This window comes from Molossus molossus, unplaced genomic scaffold (genome assembly GCF_014108415.1).
Source record: "Molossus molossus isolate mMolMol1 unplaced genomic scaffold, mMolMol1.p scaffold_m16_p_3, whole genome shotgun sequence".
Lineage (NCBI taxonomy): Eukaryota > Metazoa > Chordata > Mammalia > Chiroptera > Molossidae > Molossus > Molossus molossus.
The window spans coordinates 40,480,357-40,506,643 of NW_023425366.1; the positions used below are offsets into that span (position 1 = coordinate 40,480,357).

The window sequence follows — 26,287 nt, forward strand, 5'->3', positions numbered from 1 at the left end:
CTTGTAGGTGGCTCCCTTCTCCTTGTGTCCTCACATGATGGAGAACTGAGAGGTCCCTTTTATAAGAGCACTAATCCCATTCATGAGGGCTCCACCCTTATGACCTAATCACCTTTTAAAGGCTCTACTTTTAATACCGTCACATTGGGAATTAGGACTTCAATATATGAATTTAGTGGTGTAGGGGACACAAACACTCAATTCATTACAGTTGGCATACTAACATTTGTGTTCCCAGAGCATTCCTACAGACACATTTGCTTGTACATCTATAGGTTATCCCTAGGAAATTACTTCAGAAACTGGCCATTATGTTTGCTACCAGGGAAGATAACTAAATGACCAAGAGACAGAAATGGGAAGGTGACTTTTATATTTGAGCTTATATAGTTTATTCAAAAGTAAATGAATTTTATATTCTTTTTTTTTTTAATTTATTTTTGTTACAGATGTTTCTCCTTTTTCCCTCACTGAGTCCCCCCTCCCACTTCCTCCCCGCCCTGTCCCCAGCTTTGTTGTCCATTGTTCATGCATGCATGCATATTAGTTCTGTGGTTTATTTCTCCCCCACCAACCCCCTCATCTGGGAATTGTCAATTTGTACCCCACTTCCAGGTCTCTGGGACTACCCCATTCCTCAGACCGTTATGTTCATTATATTCCACAAATAAGTGAGATCATATGATACTTGTCTTTCTCTGTTTGGCTTGTTTCACTTAGGATGATACTTTCCAGGTCCCTCCATGTAGTCCCAAAGGATAAGAGATCTTTCTTTCTTACAGCTGCGTAGTACTCCATTGTGTATATGTACCACAGTTTTTTTATCCATTTGTCTACTGATGGACACTTGGGCTGTTTCCAGATCTTAGCTATTGTAAATGGTGCTGCTACGAACATGGGGGTACAGATATTCTTTCTGATTGGTGTTTCAGGCTTCTTAGGGCATATTATACAATCATTAAAATGGAAAGGCAACCGACTGTATGGGAGGCATAATTGCCAATGATATATCAGATAAGGGGTTAATTTCTAAAATATATAGAGTAGTCACACAACTCAACAAAAGGAAGACAAATAATCTAATTAAAAAGTGGGCAGAGGAACTAAATAGACACCTCCAAACAGGACATACAAATGGCTAAGAGACATATGAAGAAATGTTCAGCATCACTAATCATCAGAGAGATGCAAATTAAAACAACAATGAGGTATCACCTCACACCTGTCAGAATGGCTGCCATCAACAAATCATCAAACAACAAGTGTTGGTGAGGGTGTGGAGAAAAGGGAACTCTAGTACACTTCTGGTGGGAATGCAGACTGGTGCAGCCACTATGGAAAACAATATGGTGTTACCTCAAAAAATTAAAAATTGAACTGCCATTTGACCCAGTGATCCCACTTCTAGGAATTTTAAATTCTTACAGAACATATTACCAGACTGACCATAAAATGTATATCCTAAAAATGGTGCTTAAAATATCAAAAAATTCTTAGCTCTTTGGTCAGTTCTTTGCTTCTCAAAAAGACATACTTTAGTTATTCTCTTGTAGAAACTTGAAAGGAGACTAGAAAATATCCGGACTTTCTCCTTCCACCAGTGGTGCTTGGGGTCTTTAATGAACCCCTTTTCTCTGAAAAGTAACTGCCTATTTACTTAAGGATATTCCTCAAAGCATTATCCTCTCTCCGGTATTCATCTTTCTTCCAGAAAAGAGGAAAAAAGAAAAAAGGCCGTAAGACCTTTTCCCATGATGGATTTTTTGTCTCTCAGAAGACAGAACTCCTTTGGTGACCGAGATAAGAAATAGATCACTGTACTTGGCCTCTTCCCCTCCTGATCATGAAGTATGCTTCAATTTGTAAAGCTTACTTTGCATGGCCTGCCTGATATTTATCCTTTGATTGGCATAAATTTTCCTTTAGTATTTCTTAACTTGCTTTATTGCCTATTCTTAAAGAGGCAAACTTTTTTTCTTTTTACATTTAAAACAATTACACAAAAGAAATGTTATTATACATGCTTATACCGCAGTTTCCTTCTTCCTCAGAATATCAGCACGTTTGGAAATTGGATATTAATTTTTTATATATTTTCATTGAATCTTTAGAGTGAGAGGAAGGGAGAGAGAGATAGGAACATCGATGTGAGAGGGAAACACTGATCGGCTGCCTTCCGCATGACCCCTACTGGGGATCGAGCCTGCAATCCGGGCATGTTCCCTGACCAGGAATCGAACTGGGACCTCTCTGTTCATGGGACTGCACTCAGTCCACTGAGCCACACCAGCTGGGCTGAATATTAATTTTTTAAGGTATGGAATTACAAATGAGAAAATTTGTATTTTCTATGTAGTGAAAAGGGACAGACATTTAACTTGAATCTTATAAATATGTGTATGTAAGTATTCATGTATTTATAATCTGTATATTGATTAAAAAACTGAAAGGATATACAATAAAGTGCTAACCTGATCTTTTGGGTGGTGATATTATGGAAATTTATTTTCTTCTTTTACTTTTCTATATGTATTTTCCAGATTTTCTTCAGCGAATGTTTATCGAAAGTTAAATGATTGTCACATTAAATGATTTAAGAAAATCATTCAGAAAATACCCTACTGAAAGGCAGTGTTTTTTTTTTCTTTTTGGAGAGAAATAGCTGATTTTTAATCTTTTGGGAAAGAAATGGCAGTTCCTTTTCCTTTAACTTTGGCCCTTTAATTTTACTGAGATGTGGCATGTTTACAGATGTAATAGTTGTAGCTATCTTAAAGTTTGAAAACATAGCTTAATGGCTACATGTCTAGAGTCAGGAGTTACAAGACCTATGTTCAAATTCTGATTCTTACTGTCTTGTGTGTGACCTGAGGTAAATGTCTTACTTTCTCTAAAGTCTCAGTCTCGTTATTTATAAAGTAAGTAATAATAGTACTTCATAGAACTGTCAAGTTTAAATAAAATTACCCATGTAAAGTTAAAACTTAACTCAGTGTCTGGTATACAGTAAACATGCCATACATTTTAGCTTTTTCCCCCTTCTGTTCTCCCTAAAATTCTAGGACCTCTGCCCTCTTCTTTTAAATCTAACATAAAATTATTGTATATAACATAGGATTTTATAAAAATGAAAGGTAAACATAAGCCAAGCAAGACTTTGATATTCATATCTGATTACAAAGAGTTTATTCAGCCATTTTCCATCCACAGGAATTTCTTACTGCTGTGTTGGTTTCTATGCCCTGTGTGACCATATGTGTGGTCTGAGCCTGTCTCTATAGGACCAGTGTGGTTTCCAAAGTGTGGTCTGCATGATGACTTCATGGGCTACAAAGGCAACCTATTAAATTTTAAAGATATATCTATTTTATGTGTGTTTGAACACAAAATAACTAGTATATTCAGTCATTGATTTCATGGGTACTTTTTAGGGTGAGGTAAAAGTGACTATTAAAGAAAAAAAACAAGACAAATTAAAGAAAAATGTTAAAGATATAATACTGTACAATGTGACAAAAATGGCAAAGCTGGTTCTTGAGTGATTGAAGTTTAGGACTCTGCTTTAGATCCTCCTTCCCATACTCTATCCCAGAAGCCCAATAAAACAGATTAAATCTTTTACCTAAACCTGTCATCTACCCAATACCTGGGATCACTCCTTATAGGTTCCATATATTTCTAAACAAAGGAGTAAGAAATCTGCTATCCTCCTAGGGCAATTAGCTCAATGACAGCTAGTTTTAAATTTTTTTAATTTGGGAAATAATATTGTTACTTATACTATAGTCTTTAATCCATGTACCATGGATCATTATGATCTACCTGAATTCAAATTTTTATTTTGACTGTTTTAAGTAAGTCTAATATTTTAGTTTTATATTAAGTTAAACAACTATACATTGACTTTACTTAATACTCATTGAGTTCACCATTGTCAATTGTTTAGTCTTGTGTTATGACTTATTAAATCTATGCATATATTAGATTAAATACTTTTTTTATTAAGTTAACTTTTTAAGATTATTTATTTTTCAATTATAGTTGACATACAATATTATATTAGTTTTAGGTGTACACTCCAGTGAATAGACATTATATAACTTACTAAGTGATCATCTCGACAAATCTCGTACCCATCTGACCCCATTCTTAGTAATTAGAATATTATTGACTATATTCCCTATGCTATACTTGACATCTCCATGACTGTTCTGTTACTATACCAATTTTTACTTCTTAATCCCTTCACATTTTTCACTCAACTCCCCAACCCCCTTTCATCTGGCAACCATCAAACTTCTTTGTAACTATGAGTCTTCTACTGTTCTGCTTATTGCTTATTTTGTTTTTCAGTTTCAATTCTTGAAAGATATGTATTTATTGCCATTTTATTGTTCATATTTTTTATCTTTTACCCCTCCTCATCCTCCCTCTCCTCCTCCTCCTCCCCCTCCCCCTCCTTTTCCCCCTCCTCCTCCTCCTACTTCCCCCCTTTAACATTTCCTGTAATACTGGTTTGGTGGTGATGAACCCCTTTAGCTTTTTCTTGTCCTTCAATTCTAAATGATAGCTTCACTGGGTAAAGTAATCTTGGTTGTAGGTCCTTGCTTTTCATCACTTTGAATATTTCTTGCCACTCCCTTCTTACCTGCAGTTTCTTTTGAGAAATTGACTGACAGTCTTATGGTAGCTCCCTTGTAGGTAAGTAACTGCTATTCTCTTGCTGCTTTTAAGATTCTCTGTCTTTAACCTTCAGCATTTTGATGATGATGTGTCTTGGTGTGGGCCTCTTTGGGCTCATCTTGTGTGGGACTCTCCGTGCTTCCTGGACTTGTATGTCTGTTTCCTTCATGAGATTAGGGAAGTTTTCCATCATTATTTTTTCAAATAGTTTTTCAATTTTTTGCTCTCCCTCTTCTCCTTTCAGTACCACCATGATGTGAATGTTGGTATGCTTGAAGTTGTCCCAGAGGCTCCTTACACTATCCTCATTTTTTTGGATTCTTTTTTCTTTTTGCTGTCCTGATTAGGTGTTTTTGTTTCTTTATATTCCAGATTGCTCTTTTGATTCTTGGATTTATCTACTTTACCTTTGATTCTTTGTAAATTATTCTTTATTTCAGTTAGTGTATCCTTCACTTCTGACTGGGTTTTTTTTTTTTTATGGTTTTCTTGTCCTTTTTTATACTGTTGAATTTCTCTCTAAGTTCATCTACCCTTTCCCTTAGTTCATTTAGCATCCTTATAACCAGTGTTTTGAACTCTGCATCTAGTAGATTGCTTGTCTCTATTTTGTTTAGTTCTTTTTCTGGAGTTTTTGTCATTCTTTCATTTGGGATATGTTTGTCTCCTCTTTTGGCAGCCTCCCTATGTTTGTTTCTATGTGTTAGGTAGAGTTGCTACATCTCCCAAGCTTGGTAGAGTGGCCTAATGTAGTGAGTGTGCTGTAGGGTTTGGTGGCACAGCCTCCCCTTTTGCCCAGGCTGGGCACTCCACATATACTACCCCTCCCTGCCATGTGGTCTAGTTGTGCCTTGATTGCTGTTGACACATTAATGGGAGGGATTTATCCCCAGGCTGATTGGCTGCAAGGACTGGCTGCGACCACCATGGAGGAACAGCTAGCTGTACTGGGACCCCACAGGGCAGGACTTACTTTAGCAGGGCTCTTGTGTCCACTGAGTCCACCCCTTGAGTGTGTCACTTTTGAAAGTGGTTGGGTGGTGCCTAGACATGCTATGAAGCTGTTCATCAGGTGCACTGGCTCTGGGTCCTCCCAGGAGGTGCAGGCCAAGGTTAGCTGCCACCTCTGTATTGCTCAGGGACAACCAGCATGAGCTTCAAAGCAATCTGCATATGGCTGCTACTTCTGCTGGACTTGGAGGTGCCCAGGGGAGGTCAAGCTGTGAACCTAGGCCAACTGCAACTAGTGCCGGGCCTGGCGCTACTTAGCAAAAGGCACAAGGCATGCTGAGGCCAGATGCTGCTTGTTTGAGAGATTTTAGGAAGACTGAAACATGAGCTAAGACAGACCATTCATATGGAAAAGCCACTGGAGACAGCTTGGGTATGCCCACAAGTTGGTGGAGTCTCAGGGAATTGCCAGGGTGGGGCAAACAGTGATAATCAGGTAGATGGAGACTCAGATATGGCACCTGCCTGTTGGTTCTGTGGGGGAAGGGCTCAGAAAAAGAATAATGGCCTCTGCCAGCACTTCTGTCTTAGAGAATGCTGCCCCTCCAGCTCTCGTGCTGATGCCAGATATTTCAGTTCCTCCTGATACCTTCTAGCTGCTGCCCAGCGCTAGAACTCAAGAGGGCGTGAATCCACATAAGTCAGTGCATGGGCCCTTTAGGAGGTTAAGAGGACCTTCCTGGGACTCTAGAAGCCCTCTCTCTCACTCAGCCACAATCCTCACTATTTTTCACAGCTAGAGTTACTGAGATTTATCTTCCCAACACTGGAACTCTGGGTTGGGGGGCCTTGTGTGGGGATGGGACCCCTTGCTCCTCAGGGGGGACCTCCGCAGCTGAGATATCCCTCCTAATTTTTTAAAAAACATATCTTTTTTTAATTGATTTGAGAGAGAGAAGAAGGGAGAGAGAGAGAAAGAGAGAGAGAGAGAAACATCTATGTGAGGGAGAAACATTGATCAGTTACCTCCCAGATGTACCCCCACCGGGGACCAAACCACAACCTGGGCATTTTCCCTGACTGAGAATCAAACCAACTATCTTTTGGCGCACGGGACAACACTCAGCCAACTGAACCACACCGGCCAGGGTTTCCTCCCAGTTTTTATCCACTACACATGGGTGTGGGACCAGCCCATTCTGCATCTCCATCCCTCTTACCAGTCTCAGTGTGGTTTCTCTTTGTATCCTTAGTACTAGGATTTTCATTGAGCTAAATTTCCAGCAGTTCTGAATAATGGTTGTTTTGTAGCTTAGTTGTATTTTTTAATATGGTTGTAGGAGGATACTAGTACCACATTTACCTATGCCACTATCTTAATTGAAAGCCTTAAATTACTTTTTAAATGTAAATTAGATCCTAAAATTTTGACACTTGAGCAGGTACTTAAATTTGCTCTATTTATTAGATGGAAATTTTTTTGCTGTGATAAGTAGAATTGTCTCTGCAACTATTGTATGAAAGCATATTAGTACGAGTATGTGTACAGTTTGTGCATCATTTCTTACTCAGTGGGATGCATAAATTTCATTCCCAATTAATAAAAATTGTGCAAGTAGGATTTATTCCAAAGAATGGAATATTTTTATTTATTTATTTTTTTTTCTTTTTTCTTTTTTCATCCTCACCTGAGGACATTTTTCCATTTTTGTTCAGGTAGAGTGGGGGGGGGGAGAGAGGAACAGAGAGAGAGAGAAACATCGATGTGAAAGGGACACATCGAGTGGCTGCCACCCGCACAACCAACCAGGGCCGGGGACAAACTGCAACCGAGGTACGTGCCCTTAGCGGGAACCGAACCCGGGTCTCTCAGGACCGCAGGCCGACGCTCTAACCGCTGAGCCAAACCGGCCAGGGCAAGAATGGAATATTTTTAAAACAATTTGTTTTAGGGGGAAAATCTTATATCTAATTGCAAAGAGTTTATTTAATAAACTAAGGGCTTTATTTTTTGTTTCAAAAGATATGTATATCATTTTATATACATCTTTAATGTCACCTATTTGTAAACAAAGGTTGTTTTTTTTTTTAGCAATTATCAAGCAATTTATTAAACAAACTCATGAATTAGTCTTTTTGTCTTTCCATGTATACACAAATAGGTATGATTTGATTTTTAAAACTCTTAGGAAACCTTAAATGAAGTGTATAGAACTGAGGGTAGGAATAAAAAGTTAATTTTTAAAAAATTTTAAATATGTTTTTATTGATTTCAAAGGGAAGAAGGGAGAGGGAGCGCGAGATAGATGATAAGCAAAACATTGATTGGCTGCCTCCTGCACAACCCCCGTTGGGGATCAAGCCTGCAACCCAGCATGTGTCCTGACTGGGAATCAAACCGGGGACCTCCTGGTGCATAGGTTGATGTTCAACCCCTGAGCTACATTGGCCAGGCTAAAAAGTTAATTTTTGTGTCACAGACGTATAGATATACTTGTAACATATATGAATTTAATGGTGCTACTCGGAATGGTAGACCCCTCTAGCCTTTCCCCATGTGCTACATTTTTATTGATGTACATTCAAAAGCTTATAGAACATACATGTACTTTCAGAAGCCCATTTTTCAGTATTTTGTATTTTATACTATGGTTTTTCTTTCTATACTTGCTGTTACTAAAATGACATACATCCTGGTATTTAGATAACGACTATATGAAGAAACGGGTATTTTGACTCTTTCAAACATTTTGAATATTGTCATGTAAACATACTTTAGTATATGCTAAATTTATGGGAACTCTGGTTACTACAATATGTTTATGTATGTGGATATAAATAGCATTTTAGTAAAAGTGCACATACGTATTTTGAGCCTCTGCTCTGAGAATAATACAGCTGTCATTGTTATAGGCTCCTTTTACCCTGACTCTTCCCCCTACAACCTAGAGACTTTACTACTAATCCCTTGACCTCTTAGAAAACTTGGGGAACCTCTGTGTTAGGATTAAATTAGCTTGACTAAATGAGTCCATAATGAAATACAGAGATTTCCTGACACCATACTTCAGAGTTATTAGCCATTTATGGCTTGTCTATGAAATTCCAATCTTTCACTTTCTGTTTCTAAGCAGATGAAGTAAAACTAGTTACTCGGTATTCTTGTGTGGCTTCCTTTCTCCTGCATAGTCACTCTCTGGAGTTTCCTTGTCTGCAATTGAAGGAATTTTTAGTTAGTAGAATTTCAGATAGTGTAAGAGAGATTTGCAGGCAACAAGGTCAATTTATTTAATTATGTCACCTGGGCTATTTAGCATAATGTAAGTTTGGCCTAAGAGTGGGAAGAGAAAGCAGTATTTTGTAGATTTCTCTCCTTGACTGGTGTGATCATTGTTAAGCCATGCTCCTCCCCTCATCATTACTCACCAATGTCTTCTCTGTTTCAACTTGCATACCCTGGAGTAGGCAAGTACAATTATTAACTATTGGGAAGTAGAAAGCTTACCTGGTGTCCCCAGGCTCAAAGATTTAATGAAAAAGATTTTTTGAAACCACCATTTTGACAGACCTACTTTGAAGGATATAATCAAGACATTCTGAAAACAGGAGAAAATACTAAGTAGTTTTATGCCTTCCCTATGAACTTAAACACAAATCAATTTTTTTTTAAAACTGTGTTTTTATTGATTTTTAGAAAGAGAGGAAGGGAGAGGGAGAGAGGGATAGAAACATCTATCAGCTGCCCCCTGCACACCCCCTACTAGGGATGGAGCCCACAACCCAGGCATGTGCCCTGACCGGGAATTGAACCAATGACTTCTTGGTGCATGAGTCGACTTTCAACCACTGAGTCACACAGCTGGGCTAACCAACTCTTTATTATTGAGAAATTTAAGCAACAGGCATTCTCATTCCATCCCTGACCCCTCTCCACCTTTCTCTTTACTTCTGTTTCTGCTTTCAGGTTTTCTACATTGCTACCATCCTGTTCCACATGTTGATCTCACTGGAAGCACCATATCCAAAATGCATCAGTTGTTGTCCCTCTTTATTTAGATTCCCTTGAGAGATATTTGCTAGTTGGGCCACAGAATCCAGCTCATAACTCAGTTCCTTAGTTTGCTATTGTACTGCGGGGACAGGGTGGCAGCAGAGTCTTGTGGTTTATCACAGACTTAGTAGGGGCCACGAATATCAATTCCCTTGGGCAGTAGCACCTCTAATATATATATTTGCCGGGTTTGAGGAAGTGGAACACTGTCAATTATTAAAATGATTTTTATTGACCATTAGTGCTGTACAGATTAATTGATTTTTTTTTCTGTACATAGAATCTAGATTTATTTCACCAAAATTAATTTTGCATCTTATTGTGGGAAGTTAAATTTTTTTGCCATTGTATAGAAATTGCCTAATTTTAAATGGAATCTATTCTTTTTCCTGTTAATTTACCATATGAGAAGGTGTATAATATCCAAAGAGAAAAATATTACTTGTTGTAACTACTGTGTCATGAGTTCATTTAAAAATGTAATCATCACTTTTGTCTTACAGGACAAACGATTCGAGAGAAAAGAATTGTAGAAGTAGCAAACAAAAGAGAAGTAGACTATGAAGTAGGGAATATCCCAACAGAATGGGAAGGTAAGTTTCTGCTTTTAGTAATATCTTTTGGAAGGCAAATTGTTTGGCTATATACAAATTCAGTAAGGGAATATATAATTACATGTTGCAAAAAACTCTTACAGTCTGAATCCATGAAACTTTTTTTTTTTTAATCCTCACCTGAGGACATTTTTGCATTTATCTTCAGATAGAACGGGAGGGAGAGTGGGGGTAAGAGACAGAAACATCGACTGATTGCCACCCACATGACCCCAACCGGTGCTGGGGACAAACTGCACCCGAGGTACATACCTTAGCGGGAACCGAACCCTGGACTCTGGTCCGTGAGCCAACGTTCTAACCACTGAGACAAACCAGCCAGAGCTGAGTCCATGAAACTTTTTAAGAATATTTCACTTCTTTGAAAATTGTGGAGCCACAGTTTAGTAAGGGAACAGTGATAGTGAAATAATAAGGGAACGCATGTATCATGAAAAGAATGGTTGAACATCAGCAGAGCTGAGACTAGGGTGCGCAAAGCTCCAAAGATACAAAATTGAAGGAGCCACTCACTTTCATGTGCTGACACTGTACTGTCACAACCCCAGGGGTTGAATCCTGTTTCTGGCACTTACTACCCACATGAACGAGAAAGTAACTCATACTTCTCCATCTTACCATTCTCTTTATCAATTGTGAATACTACTTGCTGTAGATACCATTTAAGGTATTTGGTCAATGGCCCTGGCCGGTTTGGTTCAGCAGTTGGAGTATTGGCCTGCAGACCAGAGAGTCCCGGGTTCGGTTTGCGCTAGAGGCATGTACCAAAAAATAAATAAATAAAATATTTGGTCAATTTACCATGACCTTAGCTGACCCCCTGTTTAGATAAGGATGGATACTTGATCCCTATCAAACACTGGAATTAAGGTAAAAGATCAAGGAGAAAAAACAATAGGAGCAGCCTCTCAGTATGGCTGGCACAGTTACATTTGAACCGAAGGCTTGTGGGTGGCTATCTTCAATCCACTATCTAAGCTTTGCTGCAGAAAAAGCTGATCTACTTATAAGAAAACTGAAACCAGTCTGCCAAAAGAAGTAGATAGCAAGACACAGACTATTTCCCAGGTTTCCAGCAACTTTCCAGTTACCAGTTTTATTTCTTTCTAAATGAAGTTCAGCTGCAAGTCTACCTTTCAGTTCTAAGTACTACTCCATACCTTTGTAATAAATGTTCCCTTTAGCCTAGTGCCTGGCACATAGTAAGTGCTCAATAAATATATATTGACTACATGAAATCTAGCTTGAGTTCACTTTTATTTGCAACTCAGAGAACCTTAACTAAAATACCAATACCTATCTTAAATATTAACGCTTATCAAGTGTTTACCTGTATACCTGGTATTATGCCATTACTTTTATAATCATTAGGTATTTTAATCATCATAACAATCCTATGAGGTAGACACTGTAATTATACCCATTTAATAGATAGGGAATCTAAGATCTGGAATCATTAGATAAATTGCCTAGGTTCTGCAGCTACACATTCTAAGCAGTACACCCATTGCTTCCTGGTGGGTGTAGCATGATACCTTACATATGGTAGCTATAGGCATTAAGTTACTTTTATGCCAGCATGTGAGTATAAATATGTCCCTGGAAAGATTTTTTTCCATTTCTTCTTATTAGCTATGAAATACTAGAACTATGAGAAAAGAACATTAAAATGGGTAGATACCAGACAATTTTTAAAAATACAGAATATAAACTGGCAACTTCTAGGAGGAGTAAATTAAGTTTTCTTATTTTTAAAAGATTATTCCAGTGTTGTAAGCCACACTTGCAATTCTCGAATAATGCTTGTGCCTTCTTATAATAAGCCTGTTTTATCATTTTTCCCAATAATAGTATAGAATTAAAATGTGTATAGAAATAAATTCAATTATAAACAAACAAATAGGTAATGACTCATTTTTTAGCCTTTGCAACTCTAAGAGAATTAGAATGAAGTTCTAATGTTTTTTATAGCTCTGTCCTAATCTAGTAACTCAGAACAACTATTCCATAGGGCATACCCTGAAAAAAAATGTATCAACCAAACTCTGAAACTAAAATTATTTTTATAGTGTTACACATCAATTAAATGTAAAATAAGAACTTCATACCATGAAAAAGTAAATTAAAATATAAATAAATGGCCCTGGCCGGTTTGGCTCAGCGGTTAGAGCGTCGGCCTGCGGTCTGGAGAGACCCGGGTTCGGTTCCCGCTAAGGGCGCGTACTTCGGTTGCAGTTTGTCCCCGGCCCTGGTTGGTTGTGCGGGTGGCAGCCACTCGATGTGTCCCTTTCACGTCGATGTTTCTCTCTCTCTCTCTCCCTTCCACTCTATCTGTACAAAAAAATTGGAAAAATGTCCTCGGGTGAGGATATATATATATATATATATATATATATATAAATGCACAAAACACTGTATACAGGAAAGAAAAAAGAAAAAAGAAAAAAAATATTTTAAAGTAAATAGTATCAACACCAAGTAAATCTAAAGTATTTTTAGGTCCAGATGAATATTATATTTGTCAATTATTAGTAGCAAAGTACAAGTACCCACAAGTTGCATATCCTACCACAGTATGTATTAGACAGTTTGCCCTTTTCCTTTATTTATTTAGTAAACACCTATTGAGGACCTTTGCATTAATGGACTTTCTATTCTGGAGTTGGGAGAGTGGGAGCGAGAAAGGCAATAAACCAGACATGTTAAAGAAAATAAAGCAGGGAAAGAGAATAGAGTGTTGGAGAAGGTTTTGCAGTTTTAAGAAGTATAAGGAAACGGCCTTGCTGAGATTACTTGAATAAAGGTAGAAGAAGGAGCTGGCCATGCAGATAAGCAGTAGAGGAGCATTTCTGGAGAGCAAGTGCAAAAGCCCTGAGGCAGGAACATGCTCAGTTGTTTAAGGAACAGCAAGAAAGCCTAGTGACTGGAATAGAGACAGAGGGAAAGTATTAGACAAGGTAATGAACTAACAGGATGCCCAATTATGTAGGGTCTTATAGGCCATTTTGAAAAGAGTATTCAGATTCTCTGAGGTATATTTAACAGGATCACTCTGTCTGCTGCATTGCAGAGACTGAGGGGGGGGGGGGGGGCATAGGCAAAACATGGAGACAGGAGGATCTTGTAATAATTCAGGCAAAGGATAATTGTGATTTGCACCAAGGTGACAGTGTGCATGGAAAGAAGTAGTTGTATTCTGGATCTGTTGTAAAAGTAGAGCCAATGGAATTTGCTGACCGATTGGATGTAAAATGTGAAAGAGAGAGAAGTCAGTGATGTCTCAAGCTTTTGGGCCTCACCTGGGAAAATGGAGTTGCTGTTGACTGAAAGAGGAGCAAATTTTGGGGAAAATGGGATCAACTTTGGAAATGTTGTTTGAGGTACCTATTATACATCTAAGTAGAGATAGTAAGTTGCATACAAGCCAAGAAAGTGGAAAAGTTTGGGTTGCAGATAAAATTTAGGAGTTGACAGCAAATATAAGGTAATTAGAACCAGAAGACTGGATGAGATCACAAAGGAAATGAGTGCAAATAGAAAATGAGAAGTTGAAAGACTGACCCTCCCCCAAGGCTATATCAAGGGTTAGAGACAAAACAAAAGAAGGAATGGCCAGAAAAATAGGAGGAAAAAAAAGTGCCATGTGCTAGAAGCCAAATGTCAAGAAGGAAGAAGAGATCAACCATGTCAAATGAGGACTGAGAATTAATTCTTGGCTTTAAAAACAGGAAAGTCAGTGATCCTGACAAAAATAGTTCTATAGAGTGTTAGGAAAAAAGCCTGATAGTAAAAAGAATGGCAAGAGAGAATGTGAAGAAGATGAGTGTAGACAGTGCTTATGAAGAGTTAGTTTATCTGCAAAAGGAAGGAGAGTATTGAGACAATACCTGGAGAGGAAAGTTGAGTCAGGAGAGTAACTTCATGTTTGGTTTTAAAGACAAGAGAAGTAACTGAATTTTGAAATAGTGATGGAGAATATCAAATCAGAAAGGAAGCATTAATGATGCAGGAGAGAGAAGTTCTTGAGAAAGCAAGGCAGGACAGGATCGAGTACACATGTGGAAGTCTTGGCCTTTGACAAGAACATGGAAAGTCCATTTGTAGTAATAGCAGAAAAGTAGAGTATATGGACATAGATGCAGGTAGGTAGGTAGGTGTGGTGGTTAAGAACTTGTGTAATTCCCTTGTAATTACTCCAAATTAAATACAGAGAGATTAAATAACTTCCTAAGTACAAACAGCAGCTACAGCCAAGATTTGAACCCAATTTTCTCTCTCCAAAGTCTTTACTCTTAATATTATTATTGCCTACCTCATTAACAAGCTGGCTAATTCCTACTTATTCTTCAAGTTTTAGGTAGACATTGATTCCTGTGGACATTTTTTCTGACCCCACCTCTCACCCCTTAGTGCTAATTGAGATATTCCTTTTGTGTGTGTGTTTATTTCACTTTATGCCTTCCTCAAGCATAATATTTAACACCTTTTGTAAAGCATTCTCTGTTTACTTATCTACCTCCTCTCCCTGGACTTAAAGATTCTTTAAGGATAGGATCTTTACCCTGTTCATCATTGCATCTCAGGGCCTACCTCAACAATTAACAAAATAAGTGCAAGCTCAATCAATATTTGTTGAATGAATGCATTTTAAATTGAAAGTAGATTAAGAAGAGACATTTTGGGGATTGCTGACTTGCTGGAAATAGTCCATGTTAAAAAGAAATACATGGAGTTTTATGGTTTCAGTCTTTAACCCATTTTGTTTTTGTATATGGTGTAAGAGAGGTCCAGTTTCATTTTTTTGCGTGTATCTGTCCAGTTTCCCAACACAACTGTTTAAGAGACTCTCGTTATTCCATTGTATATATTTTTAAAGTATCTGTATTGTTGAGAATATTATAGATGTCCCCTCTTTTTTCCCCATTGACCCCCTCCACCCTGCTTCTGCCCCCCACCCAGGCCTTTACTGCACTATTGTCTGTGTACATTGGTTATGCATATATCCATTGTATATTTTTACCTCCTTTGTCATATAATAAGTGAGGGTTTATTTCTGGGCTCTGTATTTTGCTCTATTGATCTGTCTGTGTTTTTGTGCCAGTACCTTACTGTTTTGATTATTATAGCTTTACAGTATAAAGATAATAGAGCATGATACTTGCAATTTTGTTCTTCTTTCTCAAGATTGCTTTGGATATTTAGGGTCTTTTGTGGTTCCATATAAATTTTAGGATTATTTGTTCTAGCTCTGAGAAGAATGACATTGGTATTTTGATAGGAATTGATTGCATTGAATTTCTAAAACGCTTTGGGTAGTATGGTCATTTTAACAATATTAATCCTTCCTACCCACAAGCATGGTATATCCTTTCATTTATTTTTGTCCTCCTCAGTTTCTTTCTTCAGTGTCTTATAGTTTTCAGAGTAGAGGTCTTTCACCTTTTTGGTTAATGTCATGTCCAGGTATTTTATTCTTTTTGATGCAGTGGTGAATGGGATCATCTTCTTCATTTCTTCTTCTGATTGTTTATTATAAGTATATAGGAACATGACAGATTTCTGTATATTAATTTAGTATCCTGCTACTTTACTGAATTCTTTTATTAATTCTAATTTTTGGTAGTTTCTGTAGGATTTTCCATATATAGTATTATATCATCTGCAAAGAGTGACAGTTTTATGTCTTTCCTAACTGGACACTTTTTATTTCTTTTTCTTGTTTGATTGCTCTGGCTAGGTCTGTGCATCCCTGTGTTCACTGCAGCATTATTTACAATACCCAAGATATGGAAGTAACCTAGTTTTCTATTGATATATGAATGTATAAAGAAGATGTAATACACACACACAATAGAATATTACACAACAATAAAAATAATTAAATCTTGCCATTTGTGACAACATGGATGAATCTAAAGGATATTATGCTAAGTGAAATAAGTCAAGCAGAGAAAGACAAATACTATATAGTTTTACTTACATGTGGAACCTAAAAAGAAACAAACAAAACAAAAACAAACTCATAAAAACAGACACCAAAGGGATGGTAACCAGAAGGTAGGGGGTAGGAGGATGGGTGAAAAGGGGAAGGGGGAGGAATATTGTCAATAACACTGTGAGAAATTTACACATGACAGATGATTACTAGAATTAATGGGATGATTGCCTTGTAAGGTATAAAAATGCCAAATTACTATATTACACACCTGAAACTAATATAACCAATATAATATTGTATGCCAACTGTACATAAATTAAAATTTAAAAAAAAGAAACATCTGTAACAAAAATAAATAAAAAATGTATACATATTTTTAAATAAAAAATTTAAAAACAAAAAGACATTGAGTAACCTTTTTTAAAAAAGGAAATACATGAAAGAGCACACCTGAGCAATTGATTTCAAACATATAGAACACTCAGATAAAGGTTCAGCTGTGGGAGATAATATAGCACTAGCTACTGAATAATTTTATTAAGTTTCAGGGACCCTTTTAAGTTTAATCTATCATGTGGTGTGTTGTTCTTATATAGAACCTCTCAAAAACTGTATCTATAGTTTAGGTGACATCTTATCTTCTAATTCTGTTCCTTTTTTTGTTGTTTTTGTTAAGTTTAAGCTTGTTTGCTGTTAACAGTAATAAACATTATTGATGTAAACTCTGAATATATGCAAAGTAGAATATAGTAGGAAAAAACAGAAAGGCCCTGATCTATTATTTCTTTTTAATGAAAGTTAAACTTTACTTATCATATATACTCATTAAAATGTAAGAATAAAACTTTAGAATAAAGTCAGGTAAAAATTACTTTTTAGATATACTGAACCATACCTGACTATCATTATTAACACAATAATGAACATCTCAATATAAAATGTCATATGTACTTATAATTGGTGAACATGTTTTTCTCAGGCCACAGGAACTCTCTACCAAGAATTTTCAAAGTAAGCTTCATAAAATAATGGACAATATGATACTATCCTTGTCCCAGGATCAAAAGGCGTAGATTTTGTTCGGGTCCTTCTGTGGCCATCCTGGTCATTTGGGGAAAATTAATTTACCTCTCTGTTTTTCATCTATAAAATTAAGGGGCTTGGGTTCAAAATCCTTTCATCTCTCTCTAATGTTCTATGATTATATGACTCTAGAAGTGTCTCTAATCAACATAAGGCTCACCCAGAGAGTTTGGATCTACTTCTTCAACCAAATTGCGTGACCAGGACTTACTGAGAATTGATGGTGATCTCTTCATCAGATAATAGGGTCACAACATGTATTAGTTATCTAATTGCTGCATACAAATTACCCTAACAGTTAGAAGGAGACCTAAAACAGCAAACATTTACTTCCTCACAGTTTTGGTGGGTCAGGAATCTAGGATGGCTTAGGTAAATATTCTCTCGTTCAGGGTCCCTCACAAAGCTGCAGTCAAGGTATTGACCTGGATGGCAATCATCTCAAGGCTTCTCTCAGGGATCATCCCCTTTCAAGCTCATTCATGTAGCTATTGTCAGGTCATAGAAGATCTATTTCCAAGCTAACTCACATGGTTATTGCCTGGCTTCAGGTCCTTCCTGGCTGTTTGACTGAAGGTCTCAATTCCTTGATAACTGTAAGCTTTGGAAGTCTTGATATCAGGTACTGTTAGTCCTCCAATTTTTTTATTCTTTTTTAAAGTTAATTTATCTGTCCTAGGTCCTTTGAATTTCATATGGATTTTACAATCATCTTGTTAATTTTTACAAAAACTGTTTCTGGGATTTTGGTTGGGTTTTTGTTGAATTTATAGATTACTTTGCAAAGAACTGACATTTTAACAATAAGGATCTTCTGACCTCTGGACATTTTCTTTCCTCAAAATTTATAGTTTTTATTGTACAGATATGGCATCTTTTGTCAGATTTATCCCTAAGTATTTCATATTTTTGATGCTATTGTAAACTGTTTTTTTTCAATTTTTGAATGTTTGTTGCTATTATATAAATATGTAAAAATAGTTTTTGTATATTGATCTTATATCCCAAGACTTTGCTAAACTCATTTATTTTAGTCGCTTTTTGTCAATTCCATCAGATTTTCTACATAGAAGATCACGTCATCTGTGGATAAAGATATTTTGCTTCTTTCTTTCCAACCTGGATGATTTTAATTTTTTTAAAAATCTTGCCTGTTTGCACTGGCTAGAATATCTAGTACACTGTTGAATAAAAGAGATGAGAATGGAAATTCTTGCCTTTTTCTTGATATATTACTCTTTTTATATATTGTTGATTGGGTTATCTAGAGTTTTGTTTAGAATTTTTATATCTATGTCCTTGAGAGATACTGTATTCCTCCCCCCCCCCCACCCCCCATAATGTCATTGCTTGGTTTCAGTATCAGAGTAATGCTGATCTCATTAAATGAGTTTGGACTTATATCTTCTTCAGAATTCTGCAAGAGTTTACATAGAGTTAATATTACTTCTTTACATATTTGATAAACTTCATCAGGGAAGCCATCTGGGCCTGAAGTTTTTAACTACAAATTAAATTTCTTTATTAGATTTAGGACACCTGGATTATCTGTTTCTTCTTGAAAGACCTTTGGTAGGGTGTGTCTTCCAAAGAATCTGTTTATTTCATCAAGTTTCCAAAATTTTTGGCATAAAACCGACCTTAACATCCCCTTATTATTCTTTTAGTATTTTTAGAATCTGTAGTGATGTTACCTCTCTCATTTCTTGTTGTTATGGCTGAATTGTATCCCCCCCAAATTTTATATTGAAGTCTTACCCCATAGTACCCCAGACAGTATTTGGAGACTGTTTTTGGAGATAGGGTCTTTTAAGAGATAATTAAGTTAAAATTAGGTCCTTAGGATGGGACTTAATCCATATGACTAATGTCCTTGTTAGCGGAAATGATTAGTCACACATGTACAGAGAGAAGACCATGTGAAGACAGAAAAGGCAGCCATCTAAAAGCTGAGAAGGGAAGTCTCAGAAGAAACCAACTTGCCAACACCTTGATCTCAGACTTCAGGCTTCCAGAATTGCAAAAAAGTATAATTTCTGTTGACTGAGCCACCCAGTCTGTGGTATTTTGTTATGGCATCTCAAGCAAAGTAACACATTATTGAGTGTTATTTATGATTCAATTTTATTCCTTTTTAGGTTATTAACTATATCTCTTTGTTTTGTTATTTTAGTCATTGCTTTAAATTTATAGACTACATCTTCAGCATAATCAGAACCCTTATGTGATTATTCCACTTCGTATAGAGTATAAGAATCTTATAAAAGTATACTACCATTTTTCCCTTCTAATAGTTCTGTTGTTATTGTCATATAGTATATGTTACAAACTACACACTACATTATTATCATTTAAATAGTAAATTAGCATTTAGAGAGATTTAGTTAATTAGAAAAATATGACATATTTATCCATATTTTTACTATTTGTATTGCTCTTCATTTCTTTTTTAGATCCAGATTTCCATATGGAGTCATTTTCCTTTAGCCTGTAAGGCTTCCTTTAACATTTTTTTAAATGTGAGTCTGCTGGTGTTGAACTGTTTCAGCTTTTATATGTCTGAAATATATATATATATATTTTTTTTCTTATATCATTACAAACCCACAGACTGTTTTACATCTTTTTTTATTTTAATTTTTTATTTATTAATTTGTTTTTGTTACAGATGTTTCTCATTTTTCCCCCATTGACACCCACTTCCCCTTCCCCTTTGCTCCATTCCCAGCTTTGTTGTCTATGTTCATTAGTCATACATACATGCATGTATGAAATATATTAAGAGCTTTCTCTCAATATTGTATTCTAGGTTGATAGTTTTTTTTTTTTTTTTCTTTCAGTAGTTTAAAAATATTCTACTTTACACAGTTTCTGTTGAGAAATCTTTGTTATGCTTACATTTACCCCTCTATATATAATGTATATTTTATTCTTTGGCTATTTTAGAGTTTTTCCTTTTTTAACTGGCTTTGAGCAGTTTGATTATGGTGTACCATGATGTAGTATCTTGTGCTTAAAGTTTCTTGAGCTTCTTAGACCTGTGGATTTATAGTTTCCATCATATTGAGAAAAAATTTTGCTATCATTTTTTCTAATTTTTTTCTGTGTTCTTTTCTGTCCTGTATTTTAGGGGTTCCGTTTATAATTTTAGGCTGCTCAGAGTTGTCTCACAGCTCACAGATGCTCTGTTAAGTTGTGGAGAATTTTTCCTCTTTGAGTTTCATGTTGTATAATTTCTCTTGTTGTATCTTCAAGTTCACTAATTTGTTTTTCTCTTTACAATGTCAAATTTCTATTAATCTTCTGCAGTATTTTTATTTTAGAAATTGTAATTGTCATCTCTACAGTTTTTATATAGGTCTGTTTCATATCTTCCAGGTCTCTACTTCACATGTTTTTTCTTTCCTCTAGCTTTTTTAACATATGGAGTGCAATAATAACTTTTAATATTCTTATCTGCTAATTCTACCATCTGTGTCTGTTTTCAGTTGATTTTGGTTAGTTGACTCTTTTCTCCTCAATATGGGAAGTATTTTTCTGCTTCTTTGTTTGCTCAGCAATTTCTGACTAGATATCAGACATTTTGGATATTTGCCTATTGGATCCTGGATATTTTTGTGTGTATATATATTTTCTTGAGTTTTGTTCTAAGACACAACTAAGTTATTTGGAAGCAGTTTGATCCATTCAGGGCTTGTTTTTAAGGTTTGTCAGGTGGACTGGAGCAGAGTTTAATCTAAGACAAATTATTCTGCACTGTTGATGCAAGTAATCAATCATGTAATCACATATATCCCATCATCTTTGCCATATTTTCATACTGAGAAGTCAAAGGTTCTACCTTTACTCAAGGGGAAGAGATCACACAAAGGCATGATTCTAAGAGGTAGAGGTTGTGAAGGTTACCTTAGGCATCTGTTCATTACACATAGTAACATGAATGACCTTAAGAACAATATGTTGAGTAAAATAAGCTAGATGCAAGAGAGTACATACAGTAAGATTCCACTTATAAGAAGTTATAGATAAGGGAAAGTATATGTCACTCATGGGGAGCTGTGGGTGGATTACGGTAGGTGTTTGCATATAGCCAAACATCAGCTAACTTTTGGCGGGGGGGCATGTTCTGTATGTTGATTTTGGTGCTGGTTACAAGATTGTACACATTTGTCAGAATTCATGAAATTGCATACTTAAAATAGTTTCACTGAATTATATATAAATTATAGCTGAATAAAGTTGATTAAGAACAGAGAATGGTGATAGCCATGAGCATCACAAAATTTGTAATTTAAATGTGCCAACTAAATCTAATAATATCCTTAAGATATGCTTAAGGATCAGTAATCATAAAATGACTCATTTTACAATATATCATTTGAAGAATTTTCCTAATTAAAAAAAAAATGTGGATTTTTATTTTTATAGTTCTTTATGATGTGTCAACACTCAGAACTGACAAAGATCATTTTTTTAAAAATGAAGCTATGATGATGTCTTTTCCTTAAGAGAAGTAAATAGCACCTATTTCTATAATATCTTTTGGATACAAACTGTTGATAACCTTTCTATAATTTTAGTTCTGAATGGGCACCTTACTGAATCTGGTGATAAATGTCTCATTTCCCCTAACACGTATTGGCAATGCTTCTAAAAGTTTATTAGCTATTTTCAGAGTCTGTGGAGATCTGTAGAATGTATGCTTCATGAAGTATTTTCCTGCCTGCTTCTTCTAGTCTCTCTTAGTTATTAATGGGAGCTTTAATTCACATGCTCACTTTTATGCTCATTACAGTGAGTTATGTTCCAATAAGAGCATTAAAGTTCAATGAAAATCGTATGCATACTGATGAGAATGAAAAGGAACATTGATAAAGGAATGCTAGGATCTTAAGGCATAAACTGTCCAGTTATCTTACTAAATTCTATTCAAACAATGGTTACATTATAATGAAGACTGATACAGAACCCACTATACAGATATATTTAACAATGGCAAAATCATTATATAATTTATCATTGGATAGAGGTTCAGTTCCAGATTATTCTGAGGTTAAAAAAAAAAGAAATGTAATGATTTGATATTAATACTTTTTTTAATTCCTCCTCCTAAATTTTGTCAGCCTTCAGCAGGACATTTCCTTTGTTGTATGTAATGAGTGGGAAACTAGGGATGATTATGTAAATGAATAGTCACTTTAGAAAATTTTCAGTTGTAAACCTTTATTGGATGCATAACAAAGAATGGGCATCAACCATTATCTCAAGAAGACTTTTCAAGTATCTGGTTATTGTAGAATTATAAATATACAAATTTATTCTAGTGATTGCTTTTATGTAGATTAAAGATCTTCTTTTTTTTTTTAACCCTCACCCAAGGATATTTTTACAGTTATCTTCAGATAGAGCGGGAGGGAGAGAGGGAGGAAGAGCGAGTGAGAGAGACATTGATGTGAGAGAGACACATTGATGTGAAAGAGACGCATCGATTGGTTGCCACCCACACAACCCCAACCAGGGCGGGGGATTGAACCACAACCAAGGTATATGCCCTTGGCTGAAATCGAACCCAGGACTCTTTGCGTCGTGAGCCGACGTTCTCACTACTGAGCCTAACGACCAAGGCAACATTTTTTTTTTCTTCAACCATTTTAAACAAGCTAAAGGAAACCTTTATATCTTTTCTTACAGACAGTGTCCCATGAGAGTGAACAGTCTATGTGGTACTTGATGCATTATCTCAGTTATATTACATTCTTATATCTATGAATGAATTTATAAAGTTATCCAAAACCAGTAAGCTTTAGAAAACACTTATCAGTTTCCTCAACCTATTAACATACCTTGGGATTTAACAAAATTATTTGGATTCTATTGAAGTAGTTTTCCAACCTTTAAGAAAAACTGAAAATACTGTTTACAGACTCATTAAGACAAATTGTTGTTTTTAGTTGTTTTTCTCATGGTAATAGTAAGTGTGCATTGTGCTGGTATACTTTTTCAGCATGATCTAACGCCAGTAGTATGTGTTCATAGACTCCAGAGTACATGATAATCATTAATAAAAAGTATAATAGTTAATAATAATTTTTATTTTAGGTAATATGAAACTCTTTTAATATGTTTGTATTGGGGTTTTTTTTGTGTGGTTTTTTTTTGGTTTTTTTTTTTGAAGAGAGAGAGAGAGAGAGAAACATCAATTGGCTACCTCCTGCACACCCCCTACCGGGGATCAAGCCTGCAACCTAAGCATATGCCCTGACCTGGAATCAAACTGGGACCCCTCAGTCAATGACATGACACTCAATTCACTGAGCCACACTAGCCAGGCAATGTGAAAGTATTTCAAATCAACTTATACAGTTGCTACTAAAAGGATTATACTTAATGGTAGCCCTAGCACAGGGGTTGGAAAACGTTTTCTTTAAAAGACCAGATGATAATTATTTTAGGGTTTGTGGGTCATGCTATTTGTTACAACTATTCAATTCTGCTATTGTAGCACAGAAGTAGCCATAGACAATATGTAAACAAATAAGTGTGTCTGTATCCCAATAAAATATTTTTTGTGGACACTGAATTTGAATTCTATATAATTGTCATGAAATACTGTTCTTCATTGGCAGAATTTGGTTTGCAGGCTATAGTTTGCCAACCCCTGCCCAACTAACTGATTTTTCTGAATTAAGTTTTAATCTAGATTAAAACTGAAGTTTTGTTGCCTAGACCTTTTAGAATTATATGGCTTATATTGAATTATTTTAAAAGTAGCATCTTTTACAGGAAAATATCTAGAAATATAGATAAGTACATATTATTTTGAATGTAAAAGGCAGTAGGAAAATTCCATAATCTACTTCTTTCCTTGATTGCAGAGGAATCTTGCTGTTACTAACCTGGATTTTCTAATACAGGTCAAAATCCCATTAAAACAAATATTGTTATAGTGGAATTATTGTATAGTGGAAGTGCTCATTCAACAGCTGTGTTACATAGCAACTCTTTCAAGGTATTAAGGTGGTAGAAAAATAAAACTCCCATGGATACATCCTGTCCTTGACAACCTCACAACCTAACAAGGAATAGAAAACCTGTTCAAGTTGTGGCTAGAAAGGGACCAAATTGAAAGGTAATAAGAAAGACAGTACAGAAAAGAATAACAGCGGTAGAAACAGGAGTCTAGAAGGCAAAACACTGGGGGTGTATTAAAAATAGATGCACGGGATCAGTGCAAGAGGGAACAAAGCAAGGAAAAATACCTAATCCCAGGCCCACAATTGAATGTTGCTATTTCTGCCTCCACAACCATTCAACACTGGGCTTGTCATGAGGACAGGTCTGGTGCTATTACTCGGATGACAGAAGGCAGACTGGTGAAGCTGGTCAGAAAAGAAGGTGAACCATCAGAGCTCTGATTTTAGAGCCAGTTCAACTAGAGTTTGATTCCAGTCTGTTACTTGCTAGTTATATAAGTTTGGCAAGTTACTTAATCTTTCTGAACCTCAGTTCCTAGGCTGTAAAATGGTGTCAGTAATTCCTATTTTCTCACATGTAGTTAGTGTCACAACCTATTTCTCTTCCTAGTTTAGTTTTCGTTGCTTGTTCACTAAAGTTTAAGAGACTGCTTATTTAGTAGAGCATGGTGGTTTTGAAGCCAGAGACAGGGTCAGATCTGGATTCCAATCCCACTATTACTACTTAATGTATAAATTTGAGAAAGTTATTTAATTTCTCTTTAAAATAAAGATACCTCACGATTTTGTAATGAAGATTTAATTTATAAAGTAATAAAATAATCGTTTTCTACTTTTTAAAGATCATAGCCCCTACAGTATTGTTACGGCAGAAATTCAGTCAGTGAGAAGAGACAGACTGCACACACTTGGAGGATTAGGAAATGACTGTTTAATGTGCACCGGTGCTGGTCCAGTGGAGTCACCTCCAAAGGCTGAGCTCCACACCCAGGTTCCAGCTGCCTTTTATACATGATGAGCCTCCGGATACTTGGGGGCTTTCTAGTTCCGCTGTAGTTTAGGGAGTTGGTGGATGTAAGGGGATTACAAAAGCCAGGGATGGGATCTCTGCACTGTGAGCTAAGGGGGTTGTCTGCACCTGGCTTGCCTTCTCAGTATATTCCATTTTCTGTATGTCCTCATAGGCCAAACAGATATTATTGATTTTTCTTTTTTGAATTTCCTATAAAAAATATAGGTTATTGAATAATAATGATAATAGTAACAACTTAGACTTGCATACTTATTGTATACCACACTCTAAGCTAAAAATTTATATATTTTATTTGATATAACTTTAATAAAAAACACTAAAATATAGATACTGTTAAAAATTTATATTTTACACATGGGAAATCTGATGCCTAGAAAATTAAATAACTTGCCCCTGATGACACAGCTAATAAATGATGAAGCTGGGATTTGAACCCAGAAAATCTGCCTTTACTCTTCTAAGCACTTTGAGATCCCAACATCTCAAACAAGCTCCATTCAGAATAATGAGACCAAGTCATTCCATCCATGGTGCTCACATTCTTGAGTATCTAAAAATGAGCCCTTTCTTGCCTCTTTTCTAATGTACTTTTTTTTCCCATTCAACAAATATTTATTGGATGCACATTACATGCCACCTACTGTGTCAGTCTTGAAAATATAGTCATGAACAAAGTAGACAAGGCACGGGGCCTCATAGATTTCATGACCTGACAGAAAAGGCACATAACATAAAACAAGTAATTATAATAAAACATGTAAGTCTTAACACAGAGTAATTTTTTAAAAATATTTTAGCCAAACTGAGATGTGAATTCCCAGTTGTGGGTGGAGTTTGGAGTGTTCCTTTCTTCTTTGAATCTCCATAGCATTTTATCTGTGCCTTCACTTGAAACTGCCGCCCCACCTTGCAGTCTAATTCCTTATGATTGCAGCATCTCTTTCAGGCTGCAAGTTCCTC

At 36.0% G+C, this 26,287-nt stretch overlaps 1 protein-coding gene across 1 annotated transcript in view; it reads left to right on the top strand.

Annotated features, from left to right (window-relative positions):
* The window catches only part of NDUFAF2 (NADH:ubiquinone oxidoreductase complex assembly factor 2), a 155,732-nt gene that overhangs the window by 87,415 nt on the left and 42,030 nt on the right, over positions 1-26,287 (top strand). Inside the window, exon 2 of the mRNA XM_036280482.1 lies at positions 10,189-10,278. Within this exon, the coding sequence (XP_036136375.1) occupies positions 10,189-10,278 (90 nt within the window). The remainder of the gene's footprint in view (positions 1-10,188; positions 10,279-26,287) is intronic.